This window comes from Glandiceps talaboti, chromosome 7, assembly GCF_964340395.1.
Source record: "Glandiceps talaboti chromosome 7, keGlaTala1.1, whole genome shotgun sequence".
NCBI lineage: Eukaryota > Metazoa > Hemichordata > Enteropneusta > Spengelidae > Glandiceps > Glandiceps talaboti.
Window position 1 is genome coordinate 15,757,349 of NC_135555.1, and position 14,296 is coordinate 15,771,644.

Genomic DNA, 14,296 nt, shown 5'->3' on the forward strand with positions numbered 1-14,296 from the left:
AGGTTGTAAACAGCGCCCCCTAGCGACAATACCTTCCCAGAAGGCCGTGGTGGTTTCAAGATGTCGGCTGGCAATACTTTGACCCATGCTCAAAAAGTCTTGCGGTTGTACAAGAAATCGCTGAGACATTTAGAGTCATTTTGTCCTTCAAGGTAGGCACAGAGAAAGCTTGTTCCATAATCTTACGTGTTAATTTATTTTGCATCCACTGTATCTCTGCAACTGTGTTTTCAAAACCACCGGCTTCATGAAAGATACTATGACTCCGATGACCCAAACATCACCGGGGACCTCTATTATATTTTCCTATTATTGTTGTCACGTACACCATAGAATACCGCCGTAAAGTTTACGATACAGTTAGGGAAATCACAAGTGTAATACCACGCTCCATTATTGATCATTTAGTGATGGAATATATGTTTTAATGATGCATCAATATTCATGTAATTGACACGGTGCACCAGACAGACTGCAGTGGTGATTACACATTGACAACATGATGTCTGTTTTGAAGTTCAACTGTAGATTTTTGGGTCTGTTAGTGTTGTGATACCCGTGGCTTTTTGTAGTCATATATTCACACATCATGACGTCTTGACCATTGTACAACTCAAAATAATTCTACATTTATTAATTAAATTATAAATTTTTTATTGGTAGATCTATCTCAATACATGTACATCTATCTCTTGAATCTACATTGCAGGATAGCCATAGTAATCTCAGAATCCGTATTACTATGGATGTACATCAGTACATCCATCGCATTTCTTCAAACTTTGGGAGAGGAAAAGACAGCTAATAGGAGATATAGCAATACAGTTATGTTGTTGACATGGCAGTTCCAGACAGAATTGACTATCACAACCACACAGCTGTTGCATTTTTTTTCTAAATTTTTGGTCTGTACTGAAAATAATGTAGTGTGAACATGATAAACCAAAATATTGTTTAGAACCTTAAACCTATGTTCAGTGAGAAAAATGTTGCACCATGACAATGTCTGGGATTAGAAAGTGTCATTTTGTCTTGTCCATACTACTCAACTGTCATTTGACATTCACTGTCAGTAGTGACAATACAAAATGTACCAACATCTTCCAGGTCCATTGACACTTAGATCTATGGGTGCGAACAGTTTCTAATAGCATATAATTTCAACAGACTGTTATACAATGGAAGTGGCTGGTACTTACATAGTTATACATATGCCATAGACATTGGCATTGGAGATCTTTCTCTCTCCAATGTCTGGGCTTCTGCACACTGGTGCAGCTCAAGAATACCTAGTATCTGATTTGCTCTTCTAGTGTGAGTCTAATGTCATTACTAATATTAGTGTATTAGTATGCAGTGCACTGAATTGATGCAGGTGGTAACCCTTCAAATTGTCAACACATACTGCTGAAGTGTTAGTGCCAGCATGGATACATGGTGCCAGCCATGTGTTAGCACTTAGCAAGTCTCATGCTTTCTCATTCAGAAAAGTAACTTGAGCTATACTGTACATATAAGGTTAACAGTATACGATGTAATTATGTTATAAAAGCTGATAAAGTCCATAAAGTTAATATATATCTATAACTTTTATGTCATTATATATTTTCAATTTCTGTTTCATGTTTCTGAGATGTATGCCAGATATATATATATATAACAGAGAAATCCAATACACAATTTGAATAACTTGAAAGTCTTAGGACACAGTGAGTAATTGCCAAATTATTACATGTATGTGTCTACAGGCATAGGTTTAGATACCAAGCCACACTTTTGAGGGCTCGTTTTGATGAAAAGAAAGATGAAAAAGATATGGTGAAAGCAGCCCGGATCTTAAAAGATGGCCAGGAAGAATTCTGGAGAAACCAACATCCACAGCCATATATATGTAAGTTATTGGAAATAGAAAATATCGTTTGTCTGCCATGGGGACCCGGGAGAGAGGGGGGATGAAATGTTATAGCCAGTAAAACCTGTAGATTTGTATAGCATTAATCCTGTTTTTCCAAACTTATGTTTTTTGAGTGCAAACCAAAAGCCCCCTCCCCCACCCCAGGGGTAAATCTTGCTGGTAGAACTATTATGGAATCCTATTTTGATTTTGTTGACTGTGAGACATACATTTTCATGAAGTTAATTGTAATTCATAGCAAATGCTGGTTCAATTGTAAGTGCTCAGCTCAAAGGTATATAAACCAAGGATTACATAGATGGTGTATAAAGTTGCCTTATAGGAATTTAACTGCTGTGAAACTTACTTGGACTAAGTAGATTCACTCCTTGTTTCTGTTTCTGTTTCTGTAGTTATTGACTCACCTGGAGGTACAAGATTTGAAAGGGACTTGCCGCCTCCTGAATGGGTAAGTTTGATACTAACTGTAGACATGAGTAGAACTACATGTACATACAGGTGATAAGTTGAATGTGTGTCTAGGTGTGAAAGGGTAACTCTTGATACTACATGTAACTTACTGGCATCTGAGCAGCACAGCTGATTAGTTGAATATGTGTTCAGTGTGTGCGTGCATGTGCATGTGTGCCTTCAGTGTGTGTGTGTGTGTGTGTGTGTGTGTGTGTGTGTGTCTGAATGGGTACATGATGCAAACCGGAGACTGAGCTGATGTCTTGAATGTGTATACATGTGTATATCATCAGTATTTGTGTGTGTATGTGTGTGCATGCTTGCATATTTGTGAGTGTGTTTGCAAGTGTAAGTTGAATGTGTGTCTGTATGTGTATGAAAGGGCAACTTTGATATTAACTTTCTATTGTCAGATCAGAACATCTGATGAGTTGCATATATGTTCAGTGTGTGTGTGTGTGCATATGAATATTTGAGTGAATTTAAAAGAACCCCTCAAATAATATGCTCTGTTATCTCATCTATTCCACACACAAGATTTTCCCTGCCATTGCTTAGTGCACTCAAGAGTCAGTTGGCTTGAGGTTGCAAGTGGCCAAGTTTTTAGCTTGTTATGCCTCTTACCACTACTTTTAGTTTGAACCTCCCCAGTTCCAACTGGTTTGATTAAAAAGTGAGAATCACTTCCTGTATCTATAATACCCTCGGACTTCATGAACGTAGTCTTCATCTCAACATGATATGTACATTCATTGTTTTATTTGAGAAAAGACAAAACTCGTCAACTAACATCAAGCGTACATTTTTATTCTTTTCCACAGGTCTTAGATTACTGGCATCCTTCAGAAAGAGCAAAGTATCCAACATATTTTGCCAAGTATGAAAAAAGAAAACAATGGGAAAAAGAAAGATGGGACAGACTTGTCGAAGAAGAGAACGCAATACTTGAGCGTCAGCAAACCAAATAAAAGCTGTAGTTTGAAATTTGTCAAAATTTTTGATTCACATACCCAAATCATACTATACTGTACTGACTCCGTCGTTGCATAGAAATCAGATCCGTGCAGTTTCTCAGGCACTATGGACAGTTCAGTTGTTAGGTTAAAATTTTTTCTACTGCTCAGTGAATATTGAATTGAATAGGAAACTCCCAAGTTTAAGTTGGCGACCAAACCAATACTCGTCTTGTGTCACTTGGCGTACGTGTATAGACGTAAGATTTCATATTTCCAAAATCTGCAGTAGATATGCCATTGTTATTATACTTGCATTTGAACTGAACTGACAGTGTATCACAGTTGAGTGTGTGTGTGTGTATGTGCTTGGAATGTTTTAAAACAAGCCATCAATTTGCTTTCATTGTTAACTTGTGTATAAAATAGATTTCAATATGGGCAAGCCATGTAGCGTGTGGAATTAAAACAAAGTTTACAACAAAATTTCTGTCAGTTATCGTGTTGTCTTTGTGATGGCATGTCTGAGTGAGGTTAGTATGCATGGAGTAAATGCAAACTCAGAGATCTCTATACCCAGATAGAATGACAACAATCACAGTAGCACACATTTATAAATTACCTTCCACGGTGGATGTGATCATAGCACTTTACAATTAGCCAGGACACAGAGCCATATTGGCACAACTCAATTTACAACTTCTCAACTCCCTGAGGGAGCATACAACCCATTGTAGCATCTGTAAGCACATTCACATAACAAACTGTCCTACCAGGTCCCCATCATACAGCTACAGTAAGTTAGCCTCTGCTAAGAATCCTTACAAAATCATTGTTTAAGCCCTACATCTACATTGTATAGCATTTTATCACTCCACTTTGTTACAGCCAATATCAGATAAAAAAAAAACGTCGACAAGGCTTTAGTTCTAAAATAAAGAATGATCACATGCATTTTCTATGGCTCCATAAAGATAGCAATAATCCAAGAACATGGGCTTCAAAGACTGGCAATTTATGTCGAACAAAGAAATCATGCATTTCCATGGCAGTCCAACTCATGGAAACAAAGTTTTCAGTTTCATTCAACTTCAGATTGCAAAATATGTCAGGAAAACTTTGATGATGATGCTGTTACTTGAGCTGTCTAAAGAGATGATGCCACAAGATGAAGGCATATTTCCCATGATCTGCGGTGTAGGATGAAGAATTGGCAGAGACGGTGTGTTGAGGCATCCAGCAATTGGAACAGCACCCTCAGTCTTATCAAACAGGGGTTTAAGTTAAGATCTTTCAAATACTCAAAAAAAATTAGCGACACCCCTGAATCAAATGACTGCAATCATTGCATGTTCTACTACCGTTGCACACATCTGTTCATTCACTTGTTTCAAGCACAGAATAGAATAACCCCAACCAATCGTTGATTTTCATTCAATATCTTTATCAAACTACACATATTGCTGCAAAGTTACAACTGAAAACTTTGGTATGATATCATGCAGCTGCAGTTTCAAATCGCAAAAAATCTTTGAACTTAGTGACTTGATCGTCAAAATACTACAGTTGGTAAAAGAATCAAAATGAGGAATTTTTCATAAATAAAATTACACCTTTTCTGTTTTCTAGAAATTCTACCTTTAATAATAATATACCGGTACATGTACATAGCAGGATTCTTGGATACACTCTAAGACTTTTGTCTAGCCTGTCTTCTGGTATAAATGAGTAACTCCAGATCCATCGATGCCCGTATTACTATTTCAACCTGATGTAAACGTAATGTCTGACGTAAGGATATAAATGCCTACTTTGACGGCTAAACAATACATGAAATGGTAAATATGCAATTTCAAGGCTACTAAATACTCAATTTGTTCAAGTGGCCATATGGATGAGGAGTTTGGTTTTTAATTTATAAAAAAATTATCATGGCTCTATTGTACATACAATAACAAACACGTTACACGTTTATTATGCTTTTGCAATTTATTGAGTTACAACCAAGGTCTTGGCATAAATCGTTTCATATTGATTTTTCAAGTAGGAAGCCACAATCCAAACTAACTACCCCAATCCACATCCATATGGCCACTTTAATTGAAATAAATTATGCTAATGACTTTTTTAAAAGTAAAAGCTAAAGCAACATGCTTTATAGGACATACACACACTTTGTATGTCGCCAATACATGCATGTCAGACCAAATTACCATACATGAACGCAAGTTAAGTTGCATTCTTAAGATACTGCCTAATTACGGTAAATCCCTCATTATACAAATGATTCAGGAAAAAATTAAAAGCTATCACAAGCTTATGTGCATTTTATTATCATCGATATACAAGTATGCACCTTACTACTAGTATATGAAATTTGGAGCTCACATTTTTAAAGCTATTGCAAAAGTCATTAATAGAGGGCGCTGTCCTCATTCCTTCACACTTCAATGCCATGTAAATATTCATGTACAGACAATGCGTTTAGGAACAACAATCATAAGTTAGGATTCCTTTTTTTGTCTTATGGAAGGCATTAAGTTTGCTCCTGGTTGATTAGTAGTCTTCTAAGGACAACCGATGGAGATGGCCATGATAATATAAATTTCCACGATATAGATATAGCAGTACAGGCTATGATGATGGAACATCATTGCAGAGTCATTTATCACTGTACAGCAGAAACAAGGTTGGTGGCATTTCACTAATGGGATGCAATATTTTTTACACAAACAATATCTAACCCAAATAAAGAATTATGAAGGTGCCCCAACACGGGTTGTAGAAGCAGACATTGTAATTGCTCATCAGTAGAAAAGTACACAATTGAAACCCATTAATTTAATCATGCCATGTATATAAATCATTTCAACAGTTTAGTGCATTTTGTAAAAGTATAGCAATGCTTATCACTTGAAAATGTGATGATGTCAGAGGTACAGGATGTTGCTGTGTGTTGTTATTGTTAGTGTAGGGTTAAAATGTGTCTATCTTCATGTAAAAAACTGAGTTCCATCAACGAAATGCCAAACATACTGTTTCCGGTGTATTAGACAGGCTACTTTTATCATGTGTATAAGAATACGTACACTATTTGAAATATAGTACAGTAAATATTTGGAAGTCTTTGTAAAGAAGATAATTATATCTGACAATAGACCCTACACGAAACTCTTCGTGTAGGGTCTATGATCTGACAAAACCATTAGCCCACAAGAAGTACAGTAGCATGTAGACATATAGTAACTTAAAGAAGTGTGAATGGATGTGACATTCAGGGCTTGAATTAACTTGTTTCTTGGTAGTCCCAATGTGCTAACAATTTCAGAAAGTGGTAGCCCAAGGACTGTGACCAATAGTTCTATATTCCTGAACTGAAAACGCAGTTCTTCTATTGGAAATATGTTTGATATTAAAATACTTTAAATTTATGCCCGTAAATTTTCCATCTTTTAAATCATCACATAATCAGTGGTAGCCTGAGTGAGCTACCAGCTGCAAATTATGGTAGCCCCATGACAAAAATTTGTAGTCTGTACTAGACTGTAGGCACAGGACTACTATCTATTTCAAGCCCTGATGTGTTTTGGTTCTTAACTTAATTCAGCTTTGTATTCAAGTATAATTTTGTTGCAAACATAAACATGAAGATTGTTTATCAGAAGTTTTGACTGTCCACTTCAGCCTTTATCAACTTACTGACCCACCATTCAGCTGATCAGAACATGTGACTTCATGCATACATGAGGTCATATGTGCCTGGAAATTTGTATCACCCATTATGTCTGTTTACTTATGGTTTATACGATCACACTTTCGTTGAATGTTGGCTCAAAAGATAAATCAGTGTGAAAATGGATTCAGAATCACTTTGACTGCTACATTCTAAATTAATACAGGTAATAAACACACATTTTTGTAATTTGCTGTGAATCAATAAACTAACTAACAAAAGTTATATGTTATACTCTATTGTCAAACTTAAGACTCAGAGCAGTGTGAAATTTTTTTTTCCGACAAAGCACAAAAATACACCCATTCACAGTAACATATGAAAGTTAACAAAACAAGAAACAATTTGAATCAATGCTTTGTATGAACCTAATTTTTGACAATACACCTCAAATAAATTATCACCTTTTTTATTATGTAAAAACTCTTTCAATCAAAGGAAAGAGATTAAGTTAATTCAAAGATAAGAAAAAAACCAATCAGTTGCACTTATGAACATAAAAGAACATATTAACTCATCAAAGAAAAGCTTATTCTTTCATTTCTTATATACAAATATGATATGAATTACAATTCCCCTTTCTCTAGTCAGCATTTGAGCAGATATATTTTACAAAATTGGCAGAAAGGAAATCTCATGTACATCCCTGTTAATATTGAGTGGTTACTCCGTAAGGCCACTAACAAGATCACTCTGAGAGACAAGTTGAGTCAACAGCAATTTGTGATTCTTTGTGTGGTTACTTCCTAAGGCCGCTGATGAGATTAGAGTCAACAGCAATTTGTGAATTATGATATTACTTTCCGAATATGATACTACTTCCAAAGGCTGCTGACAAGATTAGAGATGTAAGCAATTTATGTCTCATGGTGCAGTTACTTTCTAACACCACTGATAAGGTTAGGACCACCAAAATTTCTCTTTCACGGTGTGGTTACTTTCAAAGGCCTCTGACAAGATTAGGGTCAACAGCAATTACTAAATCTTGATGTACATGTAGTTACATCCTAAGGCCACTGACAAGACTAGAGTTAACAGCAATTCCTGAATCACAATGTGGTTACTTTCTAAGGCCGCCAACGAGATTTGAGTCAACAGCAATTACTAAATCATGATGTGGTTACTTCCTAAGGCTGCCGACGAGATCTGAGTCAACAGCAATTCCTGAATCATGACTTGATTACTTCCTAAGGCCACTGACGAGGTTAGAAACAACAACAATTTCTGAATCACTGCTTGACGAGTCTGAATCACTACTTTCTGAGTATACTCCTAATCCTGGTAAGACACCGATGTATGTAGCTGTGGGACTTTTCTGGGTAGATGTTGATTGTGTTGTGGCTGAGGCAGTGCTTCCTTCTTTGGCTGTGTTTTCAGGTTTCTGTATATCCGATGTTTCTTGTTGTTTTCCATCTGTTGGCTTTTCAGATGACTTTGTCTTCTTGTCTGGGATATCATCACTGCTGCTTCTGTTGTTTAAAAAAAAACAAGTTCCCAATTACAGTTGAAGATTTTATTTGACATTTTTACCTCACACATATATGATGGGATAGGTTTTGTGATAACGTTGTCAGTCTGTCTCTGTGTCTATGTGTCCGTTTGTCTGTCTGTGTCATCATTTTCACAATAATGCCCCAATCAATTCAAACAAAATTTTTACACATGATTTCTGGAGAATTGGCAAAAATTGATACGGGTGAAGTCTGTGCAAGGTTGTCAAAGCCTGTTGACCTGAACAGTCAAAACGTTAGTATTAAATAATAAGAAACCTTGGTTGTGGTACAAGAACTTACTATTATTACTGTTTCCAATAAACGTTGGTGTATTTTGGAATGTGTGAAAAGTAACATAAAAATCTTGAAAAGTTACCACTATAACTGACTTTGCATCATGTATTACTTCATTATTTTAAAATGTTAATAAATTACTAAATTTGTTATAAAATCATTTTTTCCAGCATTAATCAGATGTGTTCACATTATGACAGAATCTTATAAAACATTTTCATTTTCTAGACCAAAATATATGATATTACCTTTTCCTTTTCACTGCTCCAGCAAGTAGTGCCATTTGTGATTTCTTTCCTCCAATGATAGGTTTCTTATCAGCAGGTTTAGGGGTAGTGTTCACTTTGTCTTGAGTCAGCGCTGACACTGACTCTTAGAAAAAGAGTTAAGAAATTTTTTCATGTATCTTTTACTACTTTGAACTATTGGAACTTGGAAGGACAGACGCAACTTTTTTAAGTACAAAATGTACTTTTAAAAAAGTTTTGTTTAATAGGTTTATATTCATGCTTCCAGATATCTAAATAAAGTCTGCTCACCATCATTGGCATCTCTCAGGTACAAACTCTTGTAAGCCGAAATGCAATTTTACCACCTAGGTGGATCAGAAAATAATAATCATTAAATTTATTGGTTGACACCACGACTTTAGCCTCAAATGATATAGGTTTTACCACATTTGCACACATGAGAATATTACTCTGGTACTCAAGGCTTCGATATTACGATAGACACAAACTAAAACTATTGTCAAAACATGTTGATACAAATGTGATAAGCTACTGAATGGACATTGGTTTAATTATAGTCTCAGTAGGGAGGCGTATCTGAAAACTGCTTCCATAAACTTGCTGTGTATGTTTATGGACTGTGTATAGACTCTCAATACACTACATTTTGTATCTTGATTACAGGTTTATTAGATTTGCACAACAGAGGGACCACTCTCACCCACTTGTGTAATCTACCGCATTGAGCTACAACAGTTTTAGTTGGTGTCTATCTTAGTAAACCAAAGCCTCAATTACCAGATTCATAAGTTACTTTCTTCTTCTATATTTTGACTCTCTAGCATGAGGTAAAATGCTATTCACGGCATTGACAAATGAAACACTGTCAGCCTGTCATTCTAAAAAATGTCAGAATAAAATTGTGTGCAATGATCTACATTAGTAATGTACACTTCTGTTGACCTTCACCTTGTATCATGTCACTCGGTGAGAGACCAGTTGTAAAATCTAAATACGAACCGTGAGAAGGGATTGGTCGATAAAACTAATGTAACTTGACACATTGTCTGATTATGCAAATTTTGTGTTTCATTTTTAAAGGATATTTTATATTCTTTGAGGATTTCTTTCTCTTCTGTCATTCTTTCCTTCTGTATTTGTATTTGTCTATCAGAGACATGGTCCAGGAATTCAGCTTCTCCATCATCAAGACCTTTATAAATCATATTTTCTGTAAAAAAAAAAAAAAACGCATCAGTCAGAAATTATTTGCTGTGGGTCAAAATGATAAAAATTGGATTTTCTCATGAGTTACCATATTATAGTAAGTGATAGGGGAGCAAGCACTCAATTATAGTACATTACCAGAACTTGCTATGTCTCAGCGGCGCATCAAATTGGCTTAGAAAGCACACAAGTGTATGTTACTTGTATTTTTGAAATGCACAACATTATCGCAAGTATCACATCTTTTATTTTGGGGTATATAGTATTAAGATGAGCTTGTCATATTTCATACTACCTATACAATCAATTTAGACTCAACATTTAACAGTAACTGACAGTAGTAGTTTGCTTAGGGACAATCGCACAATGTCACACAAACTCAGTAAGTGAACTTCGTTCGTTTAGGGAGGGAGGGGGTCTGGCGTCAATGCGATTGCTAAACTTCATTTTTGTACTTCTAGCTACATTTCGAAGGAAAACTTTCACTCCTTCAATAACAGCTTTTGTATTTACTACTGAGATGTTGATAAGTTGATAAAATTTTACTTCTAATGTGAGGTATGGTGCTGGGTTTCTGGTACAATCATGTTTTTACATTACATCGATCATAGTGGTGTGACTGCTACAGTTTTCATCATAGTTTACATCATATATAAACATGTGATGTCGCACTTGTGAATGTTCATTTAGGGGAAGGGGAGAGGGGGGTTGACCTGAATGAAAAATGTTTATTTGTTTGTCGAACTTGTGTGACATGATGTGATCGTCCCTTACTGAATTTAAACTTTTTTTTCTCAAAATCACGAAAATCATGGTACTGCAGTATATATGAATCAAGATGCTTAGCCCACTACATTAGCCATGGGAAGGTGGGTAGGATATGATTATCAACACACATCATGCAAAGGGTTGAAAAAACACACTGCAAACTAACAATGCATGTAATTTGCTTACTGAATTTAAACTTTTCTTCAAATTCTTCTTGCTTCTTATCTTTCTGTTCTTGAAGTCTTTCAAACAATGATCTAGGATCATACTCTTCATCAGGACACTCTGAAAAATGAATAAAATAGGGTAGATTTTAATACTCTGTTATATAAACCCCAAAATATGGCTGGTGAGTACTGAGCAGCCACTGTTGAAAACGCACTGCGTGACTGAAGTGTACACAATGGAGGCTCGCAGCATAATGGGCTTTCACAGTTGTTGTTTACCCATCATGCTCTACACCGGTGTCCTCTGGTCAACCCACAATATGACAGCATAATTAATAGTACCACTGGTATCAAACGTACAAGCTTCCTGCAATAGAATCTTCAACATGTACATATAGTGAACCAGTAAATGACTGTAGGATAAGAAATTACTGCAGTTTCGTGAGATGTACAATGTATGTCAATTCAATTTAATTGTGTGATGCTACAATGTTTGTTATAGGGAGAGTGCATACACATCCTGTCAGCCGAGTCTGAATGTCATGATCCATTTTGATCAATAGCAGACACAGCTAAACAAGGTGGAGGGAAGTGTCCTCAAAATTTGAAAGTTTGTATTTCTGTTCAACTGTTATTTGCAAAACAATGGACTTGTACATTTTTTTGTATGTGAAAACTGTCAAAATATGAGTGTAGAATACAATTATTATAGTAACATGAATTGCAAAATGTTCATCTGTAATTTCAAAAATGGATTACATAATTCAAAATTACGATTACCTTCTGGTTGATCTTCATTTCTTACTTTTTCCCATTCTTCTTGTCGTTTCTGTCTTTTTTCATCCAATTCAGTCTCAGAGACAAATGATCGGAAGCTGATACCTTCTGCCATGATTGAAGTACTGACTTTGTGACCTTTAACCTGTGACCTCTTGCTTTATCACTTATGACCTATAAAATAGACCAATTCTGGCTTAGAGACATCCCCAGATTGTTGTAGGAGCTCAAAACTTAAAATCTAAATTTCTTCAGATCTTGAGTTGAGGTTGATTTAGGTAGTTATCTAACTGCATAAATTGTTCTACGGTTAAAATGATGTAGGCTTGGTGTTTCACTCATATGACATTTACAGCTAAACTGATGTAGGCTTGGTGTTTCAACTTTCACTCATGTAACATGACATTTAATACACACCCTCAGACAACTTCTAATGCAAAAGAAACAATTACAAGTTACATAGGTGCTGTGCACAGTTGGGATGTAGGAGTAGTCAAGTTGAAATATTGATTATCAGTTAGAAAATAAACAATTGCAGCCATTAAAATCATCAAGTCCATGTGTAATATTTTCATTAGAAGCCTGTTTTTACTGCACTGTGAATGAATAGCAATGTTTAGCAGTGTTCAATGTGATTGGGCAAAGGATCTTGCGGTTTTTATTGTGTCGCTGTTATCGTTTGTTGAGTTGAAATATGTCTATCTTTGTGTCAAAAGCGTAATGTCCCATGAGTGAAACACCAAGCGTACATCATTTTAGCTATATCTCCTCACCAATATTTAGAGAAAAAAAAAGTTAATTTTCACTGTTGAGGCAGAGACAGAGTGCTATTCCAACATCACTTAATCACATCACATTTAACATAATTCACAACTGTTGCAGTTATTTTCTAGAGATGCCTCTGATCTGAGCATTATTTTATCAGTGCATTGTTATAGGGAGAGTGCATACACAGTCTTTTGTTTTAGAATTGCTTTATCACACTATCCAATTGACAAACATTGAAACAAAACAACAGGGGGTGCCTGTGATGTAGGTTCATGCCATGTTTTAATGTCTATGAAAGTTAGTCATGTTGCTGTTGTTGTTGTTGTTGTTGTTGTTGTACACCATATAACTAACATCCACTGACAAACAGAAACTGATAATGCATTGCTGTTGTTTCTGTATCAATGTGTACCAGTTTGATAGTGTGATAGGAAAATACTTTTTGGCACGTTAAAAGCCAGGTTTAAATGTCCTCTACTAATAAATAAACGATGTTCTGATAAGAGGCATCTCTAGATGACTGATGCAATGGTTGTAAGTAATTCCATGTACTAGCGTACTCTGCAAACTTGGAGCTACAATAATGTACATGTAATATCATAGTTATCAACACCATGTCTGCCCCAACAACCACTGCAATCATCATCATCATCATCATCAATCACCATCATCATCATCATCATCATCATCATCATCATCATCATCATCATCATCATCATCATCATCAATCATCATTATCATCATCATCATCATCATCATCATCATCATCATCATCATCATCATCATCATCATTGTCACCATCCTTGTCAAAGAATTGTCATCGTTTTCGTCATTACCATCATTGTCATCATCACTATCTATATCTCACCACCACTGTACCACCCTCAGAATTAAAGGAATGTCTATGATCGATGGATTTCAATTAAATTGTGAATAGTGTACTCCTTTGAGACGAAATAAAGATGGACGTGTGCGATTATCAATAATTATATTACCTGTAGGCTGTAGGCTGTACTGTGACACACTGTGTACAGTGTCACATAGTCCTGCTTGCAGACGGTGCACGGGTCTAGAGAAAGATGGGACGACTTACTCCGTATGCAAGCAGGACTAAGTCAGTACATGGATGTATTACTAATACATCCATGGTCAGTATTAGTGTCACACCAAGTGTGCACAGCTGCTGTGGAAAACAACGAAGTACTTTCAAAGTTAGGTTTGGTTGACAAACTTACTTGCATTAAAACCACATTCTATCATAACTTAGCCATAACTATATCACATAATACTTACCTAGACGGATTCAGAAAACTGCAGCCCGCTCACTTTAAATCTTCATACCCACACGTACATTCACACTCGTACACAAACGCACAAATGTGTCGTTTGCTGAGCGGTCTAGCTTGACCTGACCTGACCTGACCCAAGCCTCGTTCCTTTTTCCGTTTCCCTGCGACTTCCGCATGCGCAATGAGTAACAGATGAATACACTGGCCATTGGAAATACAACACACGCCGCTA

The 14,296-nt window shown here is 36.1% G+C and overlaps 2 protein-coding genes across 2 annotated transcripts; one reads left to right on the forward strand and one right to left on the reverse strand.

Annotated features, from left to right (window-relative positions):
- The first annotated feature begins 47 nt into the window (after window positions 1-47).
- On the forward strand, window positions 48-3,793 carry LOC144437602 (NADH dehydrogenase [ubiquinone] 1 beta subcomplex subunit 9-like). Its single transcript, XM_078126574.1, has 4 exons — window positions 48-152; window positions 1,749-1,891; window positions 2,308-2,363; window positions 3,187-3,793. Exons 1-4 carry the CDS (start codon window positions 61-63, stop codon window positions 3,331-3,333), a joined length of 438 nt encoding a protein of 145 aa, XP_077982700.1. The 5' UTR covers window positions 48-60; the 3' UTR covers window positions 3,334-3,793.
- A 3,777-nt stretch (window positions 3,794-7,570) lies between these two features.
- On the reverse strand, window positions 7,571-14,163 carry LOC144438173 (PSME3-interacting protein-like). Its single transcript, XM_078127210.1, has 6 exons — window positions 14,069-14,163; window positions 12,011-12,181; window positions 11,250-11,348; window positions 10,177-10,299; window positions 9,087-9,213; window positions 7,571-8,520 (listed from the first exon to the last, which is right to left on the reverse strand). The coding sequence occupies exons 2-6, from the start codon at window positions 12,120-12,122 to the stop codon at window positions 8,232-8,234; spliced, it is 750 nt and encodes a 249-aa protein (XP_077983336.1). The 5' UTR covers window positions 12,123-12,181; window positions 14,069-14,163; the 3' UTR covers window positions 7,571-8,231.
- Between the last annotated feature and the right edge of the window lie 133 nt (window positions 14,164-14,296).

What these genes read in the sequence shown, in the direction of transcription:
- LOC144437602 (XM_078126574.1), top strand. Translation starts at nt 61, where the DNA reads ATGTCGGCTGGCAATACTTTGACCCATGCTCAAAAAGTCTTGCGGTTG. An exon ending in GAGTCATTTTGTCCTTCAAG is followed by an intron (nt 153 to 1,748) that starts GTAGGCACAGAG and finishes ATGTGTCTACAG; the next exon opens with GCATAGGTTTAGATACCAAG. An exon ending in ACTTGCCGCCTCCTGAATGG is followed by an intron (nt 2,364 to 3,186) that starts GTAAGTTTGATA and finishes TCTTTTCCACAG; the next exon opens with GTCTTAGATTACTGGCATCC.
- LOC144438173 (XM_078127210.1), bottom strand. Translation starts at nt 12,122, where the DNA reads ATGGCAGAAGGTATCAGCTTCCGATCATTTGTCTCTGAGACTGAATTG. An exon ending in AAATGAAGATCAACCAGAAG is followed by an intron (nt 11,349 to 12,010) that starts GTAATCGTAATT and finishes TTCATTTTTCAG; the next exon opens with AGTGTCCTGATGAAGAGTAT. An exon ending in AGAAATCCTCAAAGAATATA is followed by an intron (nt 9,214 to 10,176) that starts AAATATCCTTTA and finishes AACTCTTTTTCT; the next exon opens with AAGAGTCAGTGTCAGCGCTG.